This window comes from Panthera uncia, assembly GCF_023721935.1.
Source record: "Panthera uncia isolate 11264 chromosome A1 unlocalized genomic scaffold, Puncia_PCG_1.0 HiC_scaffold_16, whole genome shotgun sequence".
Classification (NCBI taxonomy): Eukaryota; Metazoa; Chordata; class Mammalia; order Carnivora; family Felidae; genus Panthera; species Panthera uncia.
The window spans coordinates 68068212-68090876 of NW_026057576.1; the positions used below are offsets into that span (position 1 = coordinate 68068212).

Consider the following 22665-nt stretch of genomic DNA (forward strand, 5'->3'; position numbering starts at 1 on the left):
CTGAAGCACGGAGAACTTAAGTAACTTGCCTAAAGTCTAGTACAGTCTGGGAACCACTTGCTGAACCAAGTAAAGTTCTGAACTAGTAAAGTTTAGCACAGCTAGCAAAGCCTGTGTTAATACCTTAGTCCCCCAACTGTGAAGCGGCAGGAGTTGTATTTGCTGAAAGTAATGCAATCTGGCAGGAAGGAGTTAGAGTGAAGAGTTGTGTTTGCTGCCCTACTTCAGAAGCATTTCTCTGACCCAGAAAGTTGCCCATATCTATTCTGATCCTATTGCAGGCATATGTATCCCATGATGGATTAACTGTTAATTAAGGCATGCACATGGTGAGACTCACATATTAGGCAGTACTTCTAACAACAAAAACAATGAATCCCTCTGAAAATTGGCCTGTTCTGGCTGGGAAAACGCAAAAGTCGCCTTAAAACCCCAGAAGCACGAAGAGAAGTAACTGGATGGAGTCACCAGAAAACCTCTGAAGAAGTGGCCATCCATTCCGTGCCTCTGCTCTGCCCGCCATGATAGCGGACAAGAAGGTTCTGAGCTCTCAGACATCCCTGGTTAGGGGCGGGAACAGGTGCTCCAGGCAGCGGGGCGTGACTTGCGGGGACGAGGTGGGGCTGGGCTGGGCTTGTGGGGCGGGGCCACGCGGGGGGCGTGGCCACGGGGCGTGGCGAGATGAGGAAGGACCTGTCTGAGGCGGGGCGCGCGCGCGTCAGGAAGATGGCGCTGCGTCTGCTGTGGAGAGCGCCACGCGGAACGGCGGCGGCGGCGCTGCCGAGGCTGTGAGTGCAGGTCCCTGGTCCCCCGCCACCCGGGCCGGCCTCCCCAGTTCCTGCCGGGAACCCCCGCCGTCCGGGAGCACCGTGCCCCTCTCGCGCGCCGGCTCGACCTCTGCCAAGGTCGCCGACGCCCAGCGAGGGTCGCCCGTCCTCCGCGTGCCTCCCTGTGGGAGGGTCATTGCTTGGGGGCCGGGAAAATGGGTACAAACATTCGATTAGCAGCCCCAGAACACAAAACCAGCCCCCCGCCCCCCCACAAGTGGAAACCGCGAACGTGTGCTGTTTGATAAAAGGGGTCCTGGAATCAGCGTCCGCGAGGCGGCTCGCCTGCTGAGGGAGAACACCCTTCGCTCGTTGGTTCAGCACAGCGGTTCCCAAACTGGTCTCAGGACCCCTTTACGCGCCGAAAAACTATTGAGGACCCCGACGAGCTCTTGCTTGTATCTAGTAATTTTTTGCGGCGTGAGGAATTAAAACAAGTTAAAAAAAATCTTCATTTACGAATAACACACCCGTTGCATTTTAACACACCCATATGTAGTGAAAGAGTGGTGTGGTTTTAGATTTTCGAAAGTCTCTTTGGTTTAATAGAGGACAGCTGGAGTCTCCTCTCCGCTGATTTGGAGGAGGTTTACAAAGCAGTTCCGGGCTCACGGAGGTGCCAGTTGGAAAAGGGAAGACCTCTCAGACCGTGTCGAAGGGGGTCGGGAACTCTCGGGTGTGCTGGGACCGCCCTTGGATAGCCGCTGGGCTAGCAGTTGCCAACTACATGCGCACACGTTAACTTATATGGCTCCCTGACCACCATGTGAAGAAGTCAGAACGAGGAAACTGAGGCTTGGAGAGGCTACGTGACGCCAAGCAGAGAATGGCAGAGTTTGGTTTAGAAACCAAGCCTGTGGCTCTTGGTCTGGAACTTCTTGCATTTGCTTGCTCCCTGCTTCCTGACTCTCCAGTGTGTCCCGCGCCAGGCCCTACCCCGTCTTGTACATCCCGCCTTCCCCTTTCCTAGACCTGAGCCTGGTATGTGGCCCTGGGCTCAGGGGTTCACCCCTGGAACCAGAGATGGCTGCCAAGGCGGTAACACCCAGGCCCTTCCAGAAGGCCCCCTTTTCCTTCAGTAATGTGGTCCAGTGACCACACGCAGTCACCTATTTCTAAGGCACTTGGGGCTCCTCTCAAAGTGCTCTTTGCCATCTTCAGCACCTGGGCTCATTCTCCACACACACATCCTACGAAGGCCATGGCAGCAGGCTTTCGTGCTGGGTGCTTCAGGGAGCCTGCTCCCTGGGTTAAATCCTCTGTTTCCACATCTTCAGAACACACACAATTGGGAGAAGTAAAGGTGCTAAACGTCAGCTTAGAAAGGTCTGCCTAGAGATGCCTTAATTTCTAGTTAGGTTGCATTTAAGCTTCAGGCCGGTAGACCTGCTTCTGGTGGCTTTTTCCTTCTGTTTTTAGAGTGTCAGGACCATTGCTGCTAGGCGGGGACCATGCAAGTGCTGTCCTTGATGCCTCATTTTCCACCCTGCCTCTGGCCCTGCTGCTTCTTGTAGCCACTGCTCAATTTATGTAAATACCTGCCCTCAGTCTCGGGGAGCGTAACTCTCCACTCCTAGGGATGCTATTGGTTCGACTGTCTTTTAAGCCCTCTCCGCCGACAGAGAAAATTAAAAAAAAAAAAAAGTGTGAATAGTAACCCATATATATATACCTTCATCTATAAATATATATATTTTTAAAATAGGCTCTACACCCAAGGTGGGGCTAGAACTCACCAACCTGAGATCAAGAGTTACGTGCTCTACCGACTGAGCCAGATGCCCCCGAATATTTCTGTATAAAACCACTGTATCTATATTAACCTAAACCTGAGTTCATACTGCCTCCAATTGTAATCCATTACCACATGGATCATTCTAGCCTCCTCCCCTTTGCTTGATTAATAAATTTTCACTACAACAGTTAGAAACCTGGCTCCCATCATCCACCATCCACCATCCAGTTACTTAATTGTTCAGTTTTAGCATACCCATGCAGCAGTATTTGAATTGTTAGGCCATACTCTGGGGGATGGAACTGTCAACTAAGTACGGTACTTGTGTGCAGTTCCTTTTCCTTTAGTCTTACAGGTGCCGCTCATTTCCATAGTTACTTAGTTCAGGGCCTATTTCTCCCATCCCCTTCAGTGAGGTCGTTTCATACATTTGCAATACAGTTTGAGAGTCCCTTGTCATAATCTGCATTATTTCCTACCTCCCACATGAATTTTTTTTTAATTGCATATATTAAGGTTTGTTCTTTTTGCTATAAAATTCTGTGGATTTTGACAAATGCATAATATCATGTATCTACCATAAGAGTATTATATACAGAATTGTTTTATTTCCCTGAAAATCCCCCTGTGCTTCACCTGTTTGTCCATCCTGGCTTCTCCCAAACTCCTGATCATATTCTCTATAGTTTTGCCTTTTCCAGAATGTCATAGAATTGGAATTACATAGTACGCAGTCCCGTTAGACTGCATTCTTTCACTTAGCAATGTGCATTAAGGTTCCTCCCATGTCTTTTTCATGGCTTCTTAACTCATTTTCTTTTACTGCTGAATGTTCCATTGTAGAGATGTTTCACAGTCTATCTGTTCACCTATTGAAGGACATTTTAGTTCTATAAAGGTTTAATAAAGCTACTATAAACATTCTCGTGCAGATTTTCTCTGGGTATAAGTTTTCAAATTAATTGGGTGAATACCTAGGAATATGATTGTATGGTAGCTTTGTAAGAAACTAAAAACTATCTTCCAAAGTGCCTGTACCATTTTGCATTCCAGTCATCAATGGAAGGATGCTGTACATCCTTGCCAGCATTTAGTATTGTCAGTTGAAAAAACTGGTTTAGTCATGCTAACAGGTGCGTAGTGGTATCTGTTGTTGGTTTAATGTTCATTTGTTTTAACTTGAAATTCCCTGATGTCAGATGATGTTGGACATCTTGTCATATATTTATTTGCCATCTGTGTATCTTTTTTTGGTGAGGTGTGTATTCTGATCTTCTGCCTACTTCTTAGATTGTTTTCTTATTGTTGAATTTTAAGTATTTGTTGCATAGTTTAGATATAAGTCTTATAAAAGATATATGTTTCACAAATATTTTCTCCCAGTCTGTGACTTGTCTTTTCATTCTCTAATGGTATTTTTGACAAAGCAGAAGTTTTTTTATTTTAATGAAATCATGCTTACTTTTTCTTTCGTGGATCATGCTTTTGCTGTTATTTTTAAAAACTCATTGCCAAATCCAGAGTCACATAGATTTTCTCCTGTATTTCCTTCTAAAAGTTCTACAGTATTTTGTTTTATACTTGGGCCTGTGATCCATTTTAAGTTAGTTTTTATAAGTAGAAGGTGTTTGTCTAATTTTTTTGGATGTTGATCCAATTGTTCCATCCCATTTGCTGAAAAAATTGTCCTTTCTCCATTAAATTGCTTTTGCTCCTTTGTCAAAGGTCAGTTGGCCCTATTTGTGTGGGTCTGTTTCTGGACTCTTAATTTTGTTATATTGACCTGTGTGTCTGTTCTTTTGCCAATACTATTGGCTGTCTTTATTACTGTAACTTTATAGTAAGTCTTGAAGTTGGGTAGCATCAGTCCTCCAACTTCAGTTTTCTTTCATATTATGTTCGCTATTCTGAGTCTTTGCCTTTCTGTATAAACTTTAGAATCAGTTTGCTGATATCCACAAAATAGCTTGCTGAGATACGATTGGAACTGCATTGAATCTATAGATTCAATTGGGAAGAATTGACATCTTAACAATACTGAGTCTTCAATCCATGAATATGGACTATTTCCCCATTTATTTAAATGTTCTTGATTTCTTTCATCAGAGTTTTATAGTTCTCTGCATACAGGTCTTCTACATGTGTTGTTAGATTTATACCTGAATATTTCATTCTTTGGGTGCTGTTGCAAATGGTATCATGTTTTAAATTTCAAATTCCAATTCTTCATTGCTAGTTTATAGGAAAGCAATTATCTTTTAAATATTAATTTTGTATCCTGCAGCCTTGTCATAATCACTTATAATTTACATGAATTATTTTTTGTGAGTTATTTGGGATTTTGTACATAGACGATCATGTAGTTCTCAAAAACTTTTTAAAAAATTAATTAATTTTAAGAGAGAGACAGCGTGAGTGGGAGAAAGAGAGACTCCCAAGCAGGCTCCACTGTGCCAGGTGTGGAGCCTGATGCAGGGCTTGAACCTACAAACTGTGAGATCATGACCTGAGCTGAAACCAAGAGTCAGACACTTAATCAACTGAGCCACCCAGGCACCCTTCAAAGACATTTTTATTTCTTCTTTCTCAAGATATGTGCCTTTTTATTTCCTTTTCTTGTTTTATTGCATTAGCTAGTGGCTCTAATAAGATGTCAAATAAGAGTGATGAGAGGTGGCATTCTTGCCTTGTTCCCAATCTTAGGGAAAGCATCCAGTTTCCCATCATTAATTACGATATAAGCTGTATGTATTTTGTAGATGTCTTTTATTCCCCATTTGCTGATACTTTTTGTTTTTTATTGTGAATGGGTGTTGGATTTTATCAGGTTCTTTTTCTGCATCAATTGATATGGTTTTCCTTGTTTAGCCTGTCAATGTGGCAGATTACATTAATTGATTTTTGGATGTTGAACCAGCTTTGTATCTCTGGAATAAATCCTATTTGGTCATGGTGTATAATTCTTTTTATACATTTTTGGATTTGATTTGCAGATATTTTGTTAGGGGTTTTTTATCTTTGTTCATGAGAGATATTGGTCTGTAGTTTTCCTTTTTTGTACTGTGTGTGTGTGTGTGTGTGTGTGTGTGTGTGTGTGTTTTGTGGTGGGGGGGGAGAGAATGCAGGTGTGAGTGGGGGAGAGGCAGAGGAAGAAGAGAGAAAATCTTAAGCAGGCTCTATGCTCAGCATGGAGCCTGGCACAGAGCTTGATCTCACGACCTAGGCCAAAATCAAGAGTTGGTTGCTTAACCCAGTGAGCCACCCAAGCGCCCTGTAGTGTGTTTATTGGTATTGGTTTCTGTGTATCTCATGACTTTTTTGTTTCTCTATTCCTTCTTTACTGCTTTCTTTTGCACTAAGTGAATACTTTGTAATGTTTTAATATTTTAAATTTCTTTAATGATTTTTAACTACTCTTTTACTTTTTAAATTGGAGTATAGTTGACACAGTTTTTTTTTTTAATACTGTTTTTAAAGAGATTTTTTAGTGGTTACTCTAGGGCTTACCATGTACATTTTTGAAAAGAATTGTGGTAAAATAAAATACATGTAACATAAGCTTTGTCATTTTAACCATTCTAAGTATACAGTTTAGTGGCATTGCCACATTCACACTGTTGTGCAACCATTACCACTATCCACATTTTTTTCCTCACTCCAGACAGAAACTCTGTACTCATGAAGCAATAATTCCTTCTCTCTCACCTGGTAGTCCCTAGTCTACTTTCTGTTTCTGAATTTGCTTACTTTAGATATGTAAGTGGGATCATATAATTTACATTCTTTTGTTTCTGGCTTATCTCACTTTGCATAATGTTTTCAAGAATCATTCATGTTGTATGTATGAGAACTGCATTCCTTTTTATGGCTGGCTAATATTCCATCGTAAGTATATCACCATATACATATTAACTTGTAAGAATCTACTTTTGATTTATACTAAATTCCAGAAGAGAAATGTTACTTCTATATAGTTCTATTTCCTTTTCTTCTTTTTTGTGGTATTATAGTTATACATATTATATTTATTTCTTTTTTCTTTTTTTTTGTTAGTGTTTTTTATTTATTTTTGAGAGAGAGAGAGAGTGAGTGGAGGGGGGCAGAGAGAGAGGGAGACACAGAATCTGAAGCAGGCTCCAGGCTCCGAGCTATCTGCACAGAGCCTGATACAGGGTCCAAACTCAGCGACTGCAAGATCATGACCTGAGCCAAAGTTAGACGCTCAACCAACACCACCCAGGTGCCCCACATATTATATTTATATGTTACAAACCCAGGATACATTGTTGTAGTTTTACTTATTTTATGTCTTTTAATTAAAAAAACTTTTTAAATGTTTTATGTTTGAGAGTGAGAGAGCGTGAGTAGGGGTGGGCAGAGAGAGAGGGAGACACAGAATCTGAAGCAAGTTCCAGGCTCTGAGCTGTCAGTACAGAGCCCCACACAGGGCTCGAACCCACGAACTGTGAGATCATGATCTGAGCCAAAGTCGGATGCTCGACTGACTGAGCCACCCAGGCGTCCCTTAATTGATTAATTTTCAAAGAAAGCTCCATGCCCAATGTGGGGCTTGAGCTCATGACCCTGAGGTAAAGGGTCACATGCTCTACTGACTGAACCAGCCAAGCACCCCAATTTTATGTCTTTTAAAGAAACTTAGAGAAGGAGCCACAAGTTCACACACACACACACATTTTATAGTATTTGTTATACTTACTTTCTTATTTACTAGTTCTGGTTTTCATTTGTTCCTATAGAGTTGAGTCACCATCTGGTGCCATTTTTTTAACACAGTACATCTTTGTTCTCACCTCCTTTGTGTTGTTATTGGTAAATATACTACATTTCTATATGTTACTGGCCTGACAACACAATTATATAATATTCTTTTATATAGTTGCTTTTTAAATTAGACAAGAGAAGAAAGCAGGAATATGCATTTATTCTTAATTACTTTATTACTATCTGTGTATGTGTGTGTATGGATTTGATCTGTCTGGGATCACTTACTTTCAGCCTGAAGAACTCTCTTTAGTATGTCTTTAAAATTCTTTTAAGTTTATTTATTTATTTTGAGAGAGAGAGAGAGCAAGTGGGGTAGGGGCAGAGAGACAATCCCAAGCAGGCTCCGCACTGTCAGTGCAGAGCCCCATGCAGGGCTCAAACTCACAAACCGTGAGATCATGACCCGAGCCTAAATCAGGAGTCAGACTGACCACCCAGGTGCCCCTCTTTAGTATTTCTTGTAAGGTGGGTCTGCTAGCAATAGCCCTACACGTGTGTGTGGCCTTTCAAACCCTCTCCTTTCTCCCTTTTTAGTTCAGTCCCTGTGGCTGTTTCCACTTTTCCACTTTCTCTCCAGCTGCTTTCGGGGGGGGGGGTGCTTTTCCCCGTATTCTCCCCCCCCCCACCCTCATCCTGTCTCCCCACGCAAAAACAGCTCCCTGCCCTCCATAGCTTTTCTCTCCCCCAGTTCACCTCTCTGCGCTGCGTACCTGCTGAATTCTGTGGTTCAGGTTGTGCAGATTGTTGTGTTAATCCTCACATCAGTTTTCCTGGTGTGCAGGATGGTTTAGTGTTGGTCTGGCTGTATTTCATGGACACAAGACACAAAGATAACTTCCATGCTGTTCCACCATCTTGGCTCCTCCCTGTTTGCGGCCTTTCAGAAGCCCAGGAAAAGGTCAGAGCTTTTCAAAGTTGACGGATATCTCATTTTCCAGCTTTTTCATTAAAGCTTTATTTAAGGTCTACAGGTATACAGTTTTGTTTAAGATTTTATTTTTTTTTATTAATTTTTTTTTTCAACGTTTTTTATTTATTTTTGGGACAGAGAGAGACAGAGCATGAACGGGGGAGGGGCAGAGAGAGAGGGAGACACAGAATCGGAAACAGGCTCCAGGCTCCGAGCCATCAGCCCAGAGCCTGACGCGGGGCTCGAACTCACGGACCGCGAGATCGTGACCTGGCTGAAGTCGGACGCTTAACCGACTGCGCCACCCAGGCGCCCCTTAAGATTTTATTTTTAAGTCATCGCTACACCCAGCATGGGGCTTGAACCCACAACCTCGAGATTAAGAGTTGCGTGTTGTGCCGACTAGGCCAGCCAGGTGCCCAGGTGTACAGTTTTATAATTTAACATCTGCATACACTACAAAGTGATTACCACCACAAGTCTAGTTACCATCCTTCACCATACTGTTGACCCTCTTTACCCATTTTGCCCACCAGGCCCCCAACCCTGTTAACCCTCTGGTAACCATTAGTCTGTTCTCTGTATCTGAGATTATTTTTATTTTGTTTGTTCATTTCTTTTTTTTTTTTTTTTAAGATTCTACATGTAACATCATATGGTATTTGTATGGTATTTGCTCTTCTCCATCTGACTTATTTTGCTTGAATACCCTCAAGATCCAAACATGTTGCAGATGGCAAGATTTCATTCTTTTTTGTGGCTGAGTAGTATTTCATTGTATAAATATACCACATCTTTATCCATTCATCTGTTGATGGACATTTTGTTTCCGTATATTGGCTATTGTAAACAGTACTGCAGTGAACATAACAATAAACAGGAGTGCATATATCTTTTTAGTGAAAGTTTTCCTATTACCTGGAGGTAGAAGAGTTGGATCATAGGGTAGTTCTATTCTTAATTTTTTGAGGAAACTCCAAATTGTTTTACATAGTGGCTGCTCCAGTTTACAATCCCACCAGCAGTATGTGAGGGTTCCCTTTTCTCTACACCCTCTCCAACACTTGTTATTTTTTGTCTTTTTGATAATAGCCATTTTTACAGGGGTTAGGTAATATTTTGGTTTTTATTTGCATATCCCTAATAATTAGTGATGTTGAGCATCTTTTTCATTTGCCTGTTGGCCATCTCTATGTATTCTTTGGAGAAATGTCTATTCAGATCCTCTCCCCATTTCATAATCAGGTTGTTGTTGAGTTGTATGAATTCCTTTTGTATATTTTGGATATTCACCCCTTATTGGATATGTGGTTTGCAAATATTTTCTCCCATTCAGTGGGTTGACTTTTCATTTTCCTGTTAATTTCTTTTGCTGTACAGAAGCTTTTTACTTTGATGAGGTCCCATTTGTTTACTTTTACTTTTGTTTTTCTTGCCTTTGAAGTCAGATCCACAAAGACATTGCTAAGACTGATGTCAAGGACTTTACTGCTTATGTTTCTTCTAGGAGTTTTATGGTTTCAGGTCTTACATTCTAGTTTTTAATCCATTTTGAGTTAATTTTTGTGTATGGTGTAATATAGTGGTCTGTATTCTTGTGCATGTAGCTATCCAGTTTCCCCAACACTATTTATTGAAGAGACTGTTGTTTCTCCATTGTATATTCTTGGCTCCAGCTTTTCCTTTTAAGCTTTTTGGTTAGCCTGTCGTTTGCCCTGTTATCCAGGATCTCAGGTAGCGATGATATTAAATAATTGCTTCTGATTGTTTTGACAAACGCCCTCAGGGAGAATGCTGTTCCCACTGTTCAGGCTCTAAGCCAGGTGAGCCCTGCAAATGGAGTCTTCCAGGGAGCTACCAGGTGGCAGTTCTCTGTGTGTGGTGCTTTCAAAGACCTCCCACCCTACCCTGTCCCCTCCAGTGGCTGCCAGGCTGCTGGTTTTCACAAGGATTATGACTGTTGGTTTTTAAGGCTACCACCGAACTGGGGAGAGGGAGTGGGTAAGTTAAAAAAACAACAACAACAAAAACCCACATGGTTTGCTGTTCTTACTGAGATTCATCCGTGTTTCTTGAATAAATGCTCCCAGATTGCTGCAGGCCTTTGGTTAATGTCTAGAATTCTAAAAAAGTTCATTCTGACTGCCAATATTCTCATTGTTATTGTAGAGGATTAGGTTTTTGAAGTTCCTTTCTCTGCAATTTTGCTGGTCACCCCTGCTTAGAATTTTGATCAAGAATTTGAGTTGGGGTGCCCAGGTGGCTCAGTTAGTTGAGCATCTGGTTCTTGATTTCGGCTCAGGTCATGATCTCATGGTTTATGGGATTGAGCCCCATGTCGGGCTCTGTGCTGACAGTGTGGAGCCTGCTTGGGATTATCTGTATCCCTCTCTCTCTGCCCCTCCCCTGCGCGTGCACGCGCTCTTTCTCTCTCTCTCTCTCTCTCTCTCTCTCTCTCAAAATAAGTAAAATAAACTTAAAAAAAAAGAATGGATTTGAATTTATAAAATGTTTTTTCAGTATCTGTTGTGATCATGTGGCTTTTCTTCTTAAGTATGTTAATATGATGAATCAGATTGATTAGTTAAAAAATTTTTTTTAATGTTTACTTATTTTTGAGAGAGAGAGACAGAGACAGAGCATGAGTGGGGGAGGAGCAGAGAGAGGGGAGACACAGAAGCCAAGGCAGGCTCCAGGCCCTGAGCCATCAGCCCAGAGCTGGATGTGGGGCTCAAACTCACAAACCATGAGATCATGATCTGAGCTGAAATAGAGTTGGACGCTTAACCAAATGAGCCCCCAGGTGCCCTGAAGTGTTATTTTGAAATATTTATTGGCATCATTAGAAATTGACTTTACTTGCCCAAGTGCATGGTGAGAAGCTAAAAGGAGATGCTGTAAACAAATATTATGTTTTGGGTTGTAAGGCAGAAAGTAATGTTAAGTGGTCCGGGAGGCAGGGGACCAACCATCTCAACTTTCCCAGGACATTCCTGGTTTTAGCACCAAAAGTCCCACATTCCAGGAAACCTGTTTCAGGCAAAGCAGGATAGTTATTCACTCTAGAGATAGAGAAGTGAAGGGCTGGGACACCTGCGTGTCTCAGTCGGTTGTGTCCGACTTTGGCTCAGGTCATGATCTCATGGTTCATGGGTTTGAACCCCACATTGGGCTCTGTGTTGACAGCTCAGAGCCTGGGGCCTGCTTCAGATTCTGTGTCTCCATCTTTCTCTGCCCCTTCCCTGCTTGTGCTCTGTCTCTCTCTCTCTCAAAAATAAATAAACATAAAAAAAAGGGGGGGGGGAGGCGAGAGAGAGAGAAGTGAAGGGCTGTAGGATGAAATGAAGATGACCTAAGATGGTAGACCAGGGCCTCTGTTAAGAGGCTGAAGAGAAGAGAAAGAGGGAGGAGACTCTGAGGATGTAGGAAATACCATGACGGGGTACATAGACCAGGAGTAGCCTGGGGGCAGGGAACACGTCCTCGGGCTGGACGGAGAAGTTGGTGGGAAATGAGGTATCCCAGAGAAAAACTAGTGGGCAACAGCCAAGCTGGTGAGTAAGAACTAAAAGTGGTAGCTGGGCCTGAGTCGGAAGATGCATGTGTCCATGGGTGGTACCTCCTGGAGAAGATATCCCTGCAAAGGGAAACTCCCAGCAAGGTACTGTTTGCCAAAACAAGGCTGTGCCACGTCTACTAAATAGCATAGCCTTTGCATGTGGATCTGTCTATTCCAGCGTGTAGTGCTTCAGCTCTCATTGTACTGTTTCCCTGTCATAGAGTTTTGCTGTGAACTAGAACCATCTGTGTGGGTACAGGCCAGGAGGAAGAACATTGGGTAACCTAAATGGTTTCTGTGGGAAAGGCCAGCAGGTAGGTAGGAAAGGCCAGGACCTGAAGATGAATTCTGACTAAACAACCGTTACCCTATACCCCCTTCGCCCCATGGGCCCATAGCGGAGTTGAGGACAATTTTACCACATGTGCTTTTCTCTACTCCCCAGACTGTGGCCACCAAAGTCTTTGCCCTCTCAAGGAACTGTCCTGAGTGCCCCTGTCTTACAGAATGTTTGAGTGACATATGCACTTTACTATTCTAGAAATACTCCATGTGGTGTGTTGAGGATAGAGTATTCTCTGAAGTTACTTACATATGAGACTTAGAAAGTGAACACATATGCTTGGTTGTGGATGAGCCTGGGGGAAGACATCATACATAGTGAAATCACATCCACAGAGTGGCTGACACGGCTCAGCATCAGTACTTTCCTGAAGTGACTGTTTTCTCCAGTTAGGGCTTTACAGCAGCCAATGTCTGATTGATGTAATTTCTGAGAACAGCCTTTGGTCAGTTTCCTTAACTGGGTGTTGTGGTGGCTGCTCTATAGGAGCTGCTATTTTATGTGTGACTCCCTGTGAGGAAGTCCGCTAAAATTTTAGGTACATGTGGCTAAAATTTTAGGAAGGCAGGGAGAAGAAAGCTGGGCTCCTTGGGGAGTGGTTATTGATGGGTTTGATGACTGTTCTTAAGATTGGAAGAGTTGTTAATTGTAAAAACAATATGCTTTCGTGCCCCTGAGTGCAACTGGAGCTGTGTTCTATTGATACATTTGGCTTCTTTATTCCTCTACACATTGCTCATGATGGCAACAGTTTCAGAATTTTATTAGTTAATAAAAAGATCAAAGAAATAACGTTTATGTTTTCATATAGGTCACTGGGTATGAATTTAAATCCATTGTAATTCAAACAGGTTTAATTTATTTCATGTTGTTAACTTGAATGTTTTATCGCATATCAATTAAATAACTCACTTGAATGATGTAGATAATAAATGGGCTCAAGAATTGAGATTTATTCCTTCCTTCCTTCTCTTCCCCTTTCTTTTCTTTCTCTCCTTTTCCACATCGTCCTTCCCTTCCTTTCATAAACCAAGTTTAAGGTGGCTTTTTATTTAGTTGCTTTGATTTTATATTTTGGTTAAGTTTTAGGATGTTAACTAATCTTGGAGCATTGATATACGCTACAGTTCCATGACTCTGTCACATATATATTTGGGTGTATATAATTCCAGCTATTCATTTAAACTATTTCCAAGTTTTCTGCCTCGGGAAATGCAGAGATAATGTCCCTATACCCAAATCTCTGTGGCAGCTCTTACTCATGTACTTAGAGGTGAATTTCTGTATGTGAACTTGCTGGTTCAAAGACTATGGACATTTTAAGCTCTTTGATGCTTGTTTTCAGATCATCCTCCAGAAAGGGTGAGATACCTGGATTGCAGTGTGCCCTTTGGAGGCTCATCTGCCCAATTTCCTCGGCATCTGCAGGCCTGTGCACAGTAAAGTAAGCAAGACTGTCACAGTCGTCAGCATCTGGCCTAGAAAGAACCCCATCCTCTGGCTGTCACTCAGGGCCAGCTTTTCTCTCTGTGGCCTCAGCTGTCACACTGACCTTGCTTGTGGGTGGTTCTGGAAACAGCTATGGAATTTTACCCCTTTTGCAAGTTCTCTTTTGAACTACACCATATGTAATGTTTTCCTCTTAGTTGGCCTTTTGAGATTGACAGAGGTGCCTGATTTTATAATAAAGAATTCAAAGTAAATATCTGTGAGAAAGTAAAAATTCTATTTTAATAGGATGCTAGTATGGGCACGTCTTACTTACCTGTTCCCCTTCACTGTGTTCTGGCCAAGAAGGTAGAGTGTTCTGTAAGTATTTGCAGGACACTTTTCAAATATGAATATTCGGAACATGTAAATACTGGAAATTTTAGAAGACACTTCCTACTTTATTGCCCTACTTGGCCACCTTCAGTAAAATTAGGGTCACAGTTCAGTGGTAGAATGTGTTCACTGTTTAACTGAGAGTTCTACATTGGTAAAAAAATGAATTAAAAAAGAGACTCTGTGAACCTTTTGAAAGTTTATATGATTATTTAAAAATACCATTGTACATGTATACATTGTACCACTTTACAAGTAGTGCAGGCTCATTTTAAAGCACACTTGTCTTCTTATTTAATGTCACAGTATTGTTTGTGAGAAAGATGATATGTCCTTAATATACATATCAAAGACAATATGTATTTATTTCTTGGCCAAATACAAAAGTTTAAGAAATCAAAAACAAAAAAAAAAATCTGGGCCAAATGCAGTTTTCACACAGAGGCACTGGAGGGCGCTCTAGCAATGAGAGATATAAATTGTCTCCTTACAAACATGCCTCTTCGGAAAAGATACGGAAGTTGGTTTTCCTGTCACTTTAAAAAACAATTTTTTTAAATTTTTATTTACTTTAATATTTATTTGCTTTTGAGCAAATAAAGAGAAGACAGAGCGTGAGCCAAGGGAGGGGCAGAGAGTGAGACACAGAATCTGAAGCAGGCTCCAGGCTCCAAGCTGTCAGCACACAGCCCGACCAGGAGAGAACCATGAGATCGTGACCTGAGCCAAATTCGGACACTTAACCGACTGAGCCAGCAAGGCACCCCTTAATTAATTTTTTTTTTAATTAAGTAATCTCTGTGCCTAGCAAGGGACTCAAACTCACAACCCTGAGATCAAGAGTAATATGCTTTACTGACTGAGTCAGCCAGGTCCTTTCTATCACTTTTTAAGTCAAATTAAAAACACATAGATGGCAGAGGAAATATTTCTATACTGACCTTTTCCCTTGAAAGGTTTATAAGGAACTTAAGAAGCGGATCTGTGCCCCGCGGCCCCTTATTACTTCCAGGCAGACTGGCCTCCTTACCACCTATACAACATAGCAACTTCCCCCCAACTATTTCCACGCCCTCATCCCTCTCACTCTACCTGATGTTTTTTCCATTGCATTCATTTCCACTTGACATAATGTATGTTTGTCTGTTTATTGCCTGTCTTCACCCCATCCCCCATGCAGCTATTCATAAGAGCAGACACTTGTTCTGTTTATCCCATTGCTATATACCCCAGCCCTAAAACAGTACTTAGCACATAGTAAGTGCCCAGTATAAGTTTGCCAAATAAAAAAAGAACATTTAGGAAGTGAAGTATTTGAGACAGTGTTTCTGGAAATTTGTGCCTTTTTTTTTTTATTGTGGTAAAATATATATAACATAAATTTATCATTTTAACCATTTTTAAGTTCATGGTTCAGTGGCATTAAGTTCACTCACATTTTTGTACAACCATCACTACTGTCTATCTCCGGAACTATATCATCATCTCGAACTGAAACTCGTACCCACTATAGAATAACTCTCCATTGTCTCCTGTCCCAAATCCCTATTCTCCATTTCTGTTTCTATGAATTTGACTATTCTATATTCTCACATAAGTGGAGTCATGCAATATTTGTCTTTTGTGTCTGGCATATTTCACTTAGAATAATGTCAATATCCATGTTGTAGCATGTGTTAGAGTTTGCTTCCTTTTTCAGGCTGAATAATATTTTATTACATGTAAATACCACATTTCGTTTATTCATTCATCCATCAATGGACATTTGAATTGTTTTCATCCTTTAACTATTGCTAGTGCATATTTTATACAGAGCATAGAAATGTGATGTTTAGGTTTTGAGTCTTAAGTAGATTTCTTTGGAACAGTGATAGATTCTTTAGATTATACCAATGAGTCATAGTTCACCCTTGGATGATTTCTGCCTTCAGGAAAATACTGTTAGTTCAGATTAAAGTAGAAACTTATTTAAGACAAGCTCTGAAAGATCAGAAGTGGTTTAATATCCCTACTGGTGCTATTCAAGTTTTTCTTACAAATGCCAAAAAAAAAAAAAAAAAAGGTTCAAAACAAAATCAAATTACTAATTCTCTGGTATAAGCAAGAAGATCTTGGATGGATACTCTGGGGTTCTAGTCCAGTGCTGACCCTGCAGTTAGCCCTTGACCTTGTTCAAGGCTCTTGTCTAAATTGAGCCTTATTTCTCTCACAGTTAAAACAGGAGGTTGGACTAGATGCCTCTTATTGGTTGACATTCCATAATCTAGAAGGAATCTAGAAAGGAATTATTGACTTAAAGTAAGAGGACTTTAGAGAATTCAGAAATATAAAATATATGGCTTTTTGAGCTTTTAGTTATTTTGGTCCATTTCAGCTCAATTTTTTTCTTAACGTTTATTTATTTTTGAGACAGAGAGAGACAGAGCATGAATGGGGAAAGGTCAGAGGGAGAGGGAGACACAGAATCTGAAACAGGCTCCAGGCTCTGAGCTGTCAGCACAGAGCCTGACACGGGGCTTGAACTCACGGACCGTAAGATCATGACCTGAGCCGAAGTCGGACGCTTAACCAACTGAGCCACCCAGGTGTCCCTTTTTCAGCTCAGTTTGAACAGAGATTGAAGATAAAAGTTTTGCCTTCCCCAAATTTGTGGGTTCAGTAATTGATTGGAACTCTTCTTGCCACGTTGGGAGGTTGTTTTGTTCATGTATTGTTCATTCTTATCCTTTAGAGCTCCCATACAGGAGGTGTCTTCGTTTCTCTCTCTCTGCAGCAGGGACTGCTGCCAGCTGCTTGCTGTGTTCAAGTCCTTAGTTTAAGTGGCTGCTGACTGCCACAGTACAGAGGGGCTCTGATTTCAAAATAATTTGGCTGTACTGGAAATACAAAATCTTGAAGAGATCAGGAATAATTAGAGGTAGATACCTTAAGTTTTAGTCTAATCTGCAAGATTGTCTCAGAGAAGTGGAGATGTGATTTTTGCCTGCATTCTATCCTCTTCTAGTTATCTCCTGCGCTCCTAGAGCTTTCATACTGACCCACGAATGCTCCAGTGGGTGGAGCACAGAGCTCTTAGAGCCCGCCTATTCTAGCTCCCATAGTCCACGGTTCACCTAGAGATACCCAGTGAATATGAGAAAACCAGCTTGTAATAATGTCATGTTTGTAATCCTCTCACATGCCTTACCTGCAAAGGAGGTGGGCCACTAAAGAGAATTTCTCTTCTACCAGGAAAGCAAGTATGGACATAGCTTGTGGGGCCCCTCCTGTCCTCCAATCCCTGGACAAGGGTCCAGGCTGTGAATTTGGGTCATGAGTGTCTCCCTGTGCTGCAGAAGAGCCAGGAATTTACCAGGTGACCTGGTAACATGCTTGAGACTGGGGAGAGGATTTACCCTTAGAAATCTCCCTGCTCCTCCCCACCCCCTACACTCACTTCTTACTGACCTTAAGCTTCCTAAAGTGGGCTCTGATCTCCCCCTTACACAGCATAAATTCCATGATATCCTCTGTTGGCTGCATGAAGTCCAGACCCCTGAGTGTGGCATGCATGTGTCTCCTCACTTATCACCCACCTTTCTAACATTGCTCCCAGGGCTGCTTACCTTGCACCACTCAACCAGAAGGCTCACCATTCCACACACCACCCACCTCTCTCTCTGATTTGCTGACTCTCTTCCTCCCACCTCTCATCTTCAGGTTCTGCCTTTACTTATTAGCAGGCAGCCCTCTTCCACCAGCCCCTGGCAACTGTCAGCCTGCTTTCTGTCAATGCATCTACCTGTTCTGGATGTTTCATATAAATGGAGTCATACAATATATGGCTTTTGTGACTGGCTTCTTTCACCTAGCATGTTTTCGAGGTTCATCCATGTTATGGCATGTATCTGTCAGTATTTCATTACCTTTTGTGGCTGAATAGTACTCTCCTGTAGGTATATATTCTGTCTATCCATTCATCAGTTGATGGACATCTGGATTGTTCCACCTGTTGGTGATTGTGAATGGTGCTGCTATGAATATTTATGCATAACTATTTGAGCGCCCGTTTTCAGTTCTTTTGGGTATATACCTAGCTATGGAATTGTTGGGTCATATGGCAATTCTGTGTTTAACTTTTTGAGTAGCCCACTGTTTCCCACAGAGGCTTCACCAGTTTACATTCCACTGGCGATACATAGGGTTTCAGTTTGCATCCTTGCCAACTTTGGTTATTTTCTATTGTTTTTATTATAGCCATCCTAGTGGGTGTGAAGTGGTATCTCATTGTGGTTTCCTCCAAACAATTTTTAAATACACAGATCAGTTAAGTAACTGATTTTAAATAAGAATTTGAAAAGGAAAAAAAATGCGCATCAGTTCATTTCACTTCTCTGCTTAGCTCCTTAGAGCTCCTTCTCTTGGCCCTTCAGGGCGAGTCTGGTCTTGTTCCTTCTACTCTTTGTAGCTCACCTGCTTCCACCCTTCTCACACACACTACCCCTTCCAGCATCATTGGCCTTCACTTGCTTTTTTAAGCAAGGAAGGCAGACCATGGGCTTTGAGGCTTAGAGGAGTTCAGACACTTCCCCAAGGTCATACAGACCTGAGCCAGAGCCCTGGCCCTGCCACTTACTAACCAGTTCCCTTTAGTTTTGTCATCTGTAAAAGCAGCTTGTGATCCTTAACCACAGAGAGCAGTTAGAATTAAATGAGCTCATGCACTGAATGCATGGTGCCTGGCTCATAAGGACATTGATAAACAATGGATATAAAAAGGAAACAAGATAATACATAAGCGCCACCTCCTTGGGGAGGGGGACGACCATCTGAAGCATGTCCTCCCTCACATCCCCATTTGCCTCCCTCAGAGCTTCCTGTTCTTCATTATGCTTGCAGTTCAACATGATGTGAATGAATGGGTGCATTTCCTCTTGTTTGGTCTCACCCACTCGACTGGAATCTCTGTTTACTCTTTATGCCTACACCCAGCATAGTGCCTGACACATAGTAGGCACTTACTAAATATTCTTGAATGAAAAAACCATCATAGGGTCACAGTAAACAGAATTCCTTACTCATTATTCACTTGACATGAGAGGGTGGAAAGGCAAACTTTTTATGTGTGAGTGTGGGTGTATGTATGTTTTCCTAGATTATAGATTTGTCTAAACATTCCTGCTAATTTAATATGTCAAATCTGAAGGTTCTTTCTTGGCTTGAGTTTTTGAACACAGTCCAGGGCTGTTTTCAGATCCCTTAGTATTCTCCTTTTTTTAAAGAGTTTTTGAAAACATAAAGGGGTATCTTCTGTACATACTTTTCTACATTATTCATTTAGGTAAATGAGTTGTGGATAGAGGGACTATTTTACTGTCAAAATGTGGCTTTACCTTGGCATCGAGGTATCATTAGGAGAACCCAGTCTGTCTGAGTCTATGTGGTTGAAATATCCCTCCAGCCAGTGTTTGTGTCCCAGGTACATTCTGTTTATTTCAAAATTTCTCACCTGTGGAACACACTTCTTTCTTTCAACTCGGGATCAACTCAGCACCTGGAAGATGTGTTTAAACCAATAGTCACAGTCTTTCAGTTCATTGGAGAAATCTTAGGATCGAAAGCAATATTTACTTTTATTCTGCAATTTTCTTTTCTGCTTTTTTTTTTTTTCCCCATTCCACGCTGTTCTCCAACCCCCACCCCACATACCCTGGTTGATATTAGGGTGAGGTGTTCTAGAAGGCTTGGATTTCTGGCCTTGACTATAATCGTGGATTAGTGACCACTGTTGGAGAAGAGCCCTGTATCCTTATGACTTCTCCATTGGGAATTAGTGAAATGAACCCACAGGCTGATAGGGGAAGAATTCTGTTGTTGATCTGATGCCTGGTGGGCTGGATGCTCCCTGAGGACAAGGCACCACATTCTTCATTTCTGTCTCTGTGCAGTGCCTGGGCAGGACTGCTCATCAGCAAGTGTCTGAAACCAGCCAGATGGCTGCAAACATTCTGTTATGTGTGGGAACCTCTAAGTATTAGCAACTAGCCAGAGACCAGCAGTGATGAGCACTTTTTAGGCTCCACACACATTTGATTCCTAAAACGAGGACCCCAGGCATCAGCTGAAGAAATGACTTTTAAAGATAGAAACAGGACTGTTAACACGTGTGCATTTTACTAATCAGTGTACTGTTTTTGAGGCATTAGTAAAAATATTAGTATTTCCAGCATTATTGTTAATGAGGGATAAGAAACTTACATTTATCTTCACAACCATATGGTTTACTTCTTGATGTGGTTTTCTTTTTTGATATTTTTAAATTTGACTTTTAGTAAGGACAAAACCATTAGCTTGTAGGAGTTTATTCTGCAGGTAAATGAGAAAAGTATTTACTTCATAGAATATTTCTTTATAACAAGAAATTCTAGAACATATTGATGGTTTTCTTAAGAGATACTTATATTTTATTATTCAGTCATTCATTTATACATTCTCCTGAAAAGAATGAAAATTATGCCCCTACATAGTCCTAGGGAGCTCCTGAGAACGAGGAAGGGAAGAAAATTTCTCATGGGTTTTTTTTCCATGCCAGGCACCTGGACACACTTTAGTTGGCACATCTTTTGTAAGATACTGTGTAGTCTAAGGTGCTTGGGTCAGGAGATGAGACACTGAAAGGTAAGTCTGCCACTATTATATTTTATTCCTTGAGTAGCCAGCATAGTGCTGTGGCCCATGGTAGGTACTTAGTAAATGTTGACTAAACAGGATGTGTCATGGGAAGTGGTAAAGTAGAGGCGGGAGCGACTTGCAGAGGGCATGGGGACTATTCCCAGGGAAGCTGACCTCTGAGCAGGTTTGAGAGGATGACAGGGGAGGGAACGGCGTTCCTGGCTGAGGGAACTGCTTGTGCAAAGGCACAGCAGGAGAATTAGGAGTGAGTGGTTGTGGAGTAGGGGTGCCTCCTGGCAGAGGGGCTGGGCATAGCTGAGCAGGTGGGTTGGGGCCGGCTGTTGGCAATGGGGAGGCAGTAGAGATGTTTACTGTCTCTCAGCCTCCATCAAGTGAGTGCTTCATTCCGCACTCTGGTTTAGGGGGTAGTCCCTCGTCATGTCAACCTCTTGCCTTTCTCTTTTCTTTTAATTACATTCAAAACGGGCTGGGAAACCTAATTGGAACAGAGAGAAAGTGATGAAACTGTAGCCTGGGGGGCAGGCCAGTTCATCCGTTCCTCCTAATGCACTTAACTATGTTTAAGCACTTCTAAGTTATTTGGACCCTTCAGATGACTTCATTTCTGTGACTACTGTACACTTAGCTTCCCACATCTGCAGTTAATTTCTTAAGCGACTTTAATGGGAAACTTCAAACAGTTTAAATGTCAATTACCAAAAAAGTGAGGTTTTCAAATTCCAGTAATCTGTCCATATTGGTCAGTGGAACATAATCCCAGGTGGATGTAATTTAAGACAGATGACATTCCAGAGCTTCCCTTACAAAGAGCTTATATATCTTTAGGACTAACAGGCAGGCCCTGTTGTTGCTACACTCACAGAGCTGCCTACAGTTCTGGCTTATCTGCACAGGCTCTGTGCTCAACGCTTTCCGTTCACGGCACTCATTCTGGCTGTGTTTTGGCTGGTGCTTTTGAAGCTGACAAGACCCAAAACCTACTCTGTACATAAAAATATGTTGAGAATATAGTAACTGTAATAATTCCAATTTTTAATCCTATACTTTTGAGAGGCATTAAGTATTCATGATGTACTTTATCATAGGTTTATTCTTTTTCTTCATAGATTTTTTAAAAAGATTTTAAGTAATCTCTACACCCAACATGGGGCTTGAACTCACAACCCTGAGACCAAGAGGTGCACACTCTGCTGTCTGAGCCAACTGGTTGCCCCTTCTTTTTTTTCTTAATTTATTTTTTTGATTTACATCCAAGTTAGTTAGCATATAGTAGCTTCCAGTGATTCATCCCGTGTGTAACACCCAGCGATCATCCCAACATGTGTCCTCCCTAATGCCTCTTACCCACTTAGCCCATCCCCACCCACAACCCCTCCAGCAACCCTTAGTTCTCTGTATTTAAGAGTCTCTTATGTTTTGTCCCTCTCCTTGTTTTTATATTATTTTTGCTTCCCTTCCCTTATGTTCATCTGTTTTGTATCTTAAATTCCTCATAGGGGTAAAGTCACATGATATTTGTCTTTCTCTAACTTTGCTTCACATAATACCCTCTAGTTCTGTCCACATGGTTGCAAATGGCAAGATTTCATTCTTTTTGATTGCCAAGAAGTACTCCATTTTATGTATGTGTACACACACACACCACATCTTCTTTACCCATTCATCCGTCGATGGACATTTGGGCTCTTTCCATACTTTGGCTATTGTTGATAGCGCTGTTATAAACATTGGGATGCATGTACCCCTTTGAAACAGCACACCTGTAGCCCTTGGATAAATAGTAGTGCAGTTGCTTCCTTGTAGGGCCAGCTGCCCCTTCTCAACGCAGGGGTTGATCTTACATTTCTGACCGAGAAATCCTGATTTGTTTGTTTCTTGCCACTCTCACCTTTTTTCCCCCTCCTGTGTTCCTTCCTTTGCCTATATTTTTAAGATAAAATGCATGAAAAAAAAAGTTGAGTAGGGGGATGAGTATTATTTTGACAGGAAGTAAAACCAAAAGCATGCAGA

At 41.7% G+C, this 22665-nt stretch overlaps 1 protein-coding gene across 3 annotated transcripts in view; it reads left to right on the forward strand.

Moving 5' to 3' along the window:
* Positions 1-669: 669 nt before the first annotated feature.
* CLYBL (citramalyl-CoA lyase) overlaps positions 670-22665 on the forward strand; it is a 245147-nt gene continuing 223151 nt past the window's right edge. For all 3 annotated transcript variants that reach the window (XM_049647510.1, XM_049647511.1, XM_049647512.1), the window contains exon 1: positions 670-788. In XM_049647510.1, the coding sequence (XP_049503467.1) occupies positions 682-788 (107 nt within the window). In that variant the 5' untranslated portion in view covers positions 670-681. The remainder of the gene's footprint in view (positions 789-22665) is intronic.